The sequence below is a fragment of the Amphimedon queenslandica genome, unplaced genomic scaffold, assembly GCF_000090795.2.
Source record: "Amphimedon queenslandica unplaced genomic scaffold, v1.1 AMPQUscaffold_231_Cont27743, whole genome shotgun sequence".
NCBI lineage: Eukaryota > Metazoa > Porifera > Demospongiae > Haplosclerida > Niphatidae > Amphimedon > Amphimedon queenslandica.
Genome location: NW_003559410.1, coordinates 1 through 915, shown reverse-complemented (window position 1 = coordinate 915; position 915 = coordinate 1). Strand labels below are relative to the sequence as shown.

At 32.7% G+C, this 915-nt stretch overlaps 1 protein-coding gene across 1 annotated transcript; it reads left to right on the top strand.

The window, feature by feature from the left end:
* Window positions 1–48: 48 nt before the first annotated feature.
* Window positions 49–817, top strand: LOC109593675 (snake venom metalloproteinase hemorrhagic factor 2-like; the record flags this gene model as incomplete). The annotated part of the gene is made up of 4 exons (XM_020008652.1): window positions 49–120; window positions 226–398; window positions 449–533; window positions 730–817. Coding segments are annotated over 4 exons (418 nt in total), but the record flags the coding sequence as incomplete, so codon positions are not given.
* Between the last annotated feature and the right edge of the window lie 98 nt (window positions 818–915).

The following is a 915-nucleotide window of genomic DNA, read 5'->3' as shown; positions in this document are numbered from 1 at the left end:
CAATTTTGTTGTGTGACTGGAATCCAAATATTATGTTTTTGTTTATAGTACATTGCTTATGGAAGGAACATCAGTGCTGTTGTATTGAGGGCAATAGAAATATTTAGTCACGTTGACATGGTAAGGATCACTGCTAATGACTAGTGCTCTTTCTACATTTCATCTTTCATTCTCTCGTTTGAATCATATTTCTATTTTTTTAAATTTATTTCTCTCTCCCTCTAGTTGTATCAGTCTATTAATGTTCGTGTTGTGATTGTTTATTCGTTGACATGGACAACACGACAAGAGATATCATTCAGTTCAGTACCAAACACTCTACTGAGACTGTTCCGTGAATACCACACTACCACCACAGCATTCAAATCCATCACTCATGATAGCACCCAATTGATCACGTGAGTCTCTTTTACTACAAATAATAATAATTTACATCATTTATTCACAGTGGTATTAATCTGGATGGTAATACAGTAGGTATAGCTTATGTTGGTACAATGTGCAATTTTGATTCATCTGTTGGCTTAACTCAAGTTAGTTGGTGATTGTGTTTATTTTAAGACACTTTAATCATGTGTTACTGTGCTGACTAAAACTGTGTATATAACTAATTTTATTACTTATAATTGTTATTATTGTTCCCCCTCTCTTTTCCCCGTGATCCATAATCAGAAAACCCACAGTCTATTAATTTATTTGTCTGTAAAGGAATAATTTATTAATTTATAGGATACAAGAGGTAGTGTTGCATCAGTTGCTACCATTGCTGCTCATGAAATGGGACACACTTTTGGTATGAATCATGATGACGATTCAAGTAAGAACATACTAATTATTAATCATCATTATTATTTAAATTATTATAACTAGGTTGTAATTGTCCTGATTCCAATAGTGGTTGCATTATGAATGCTG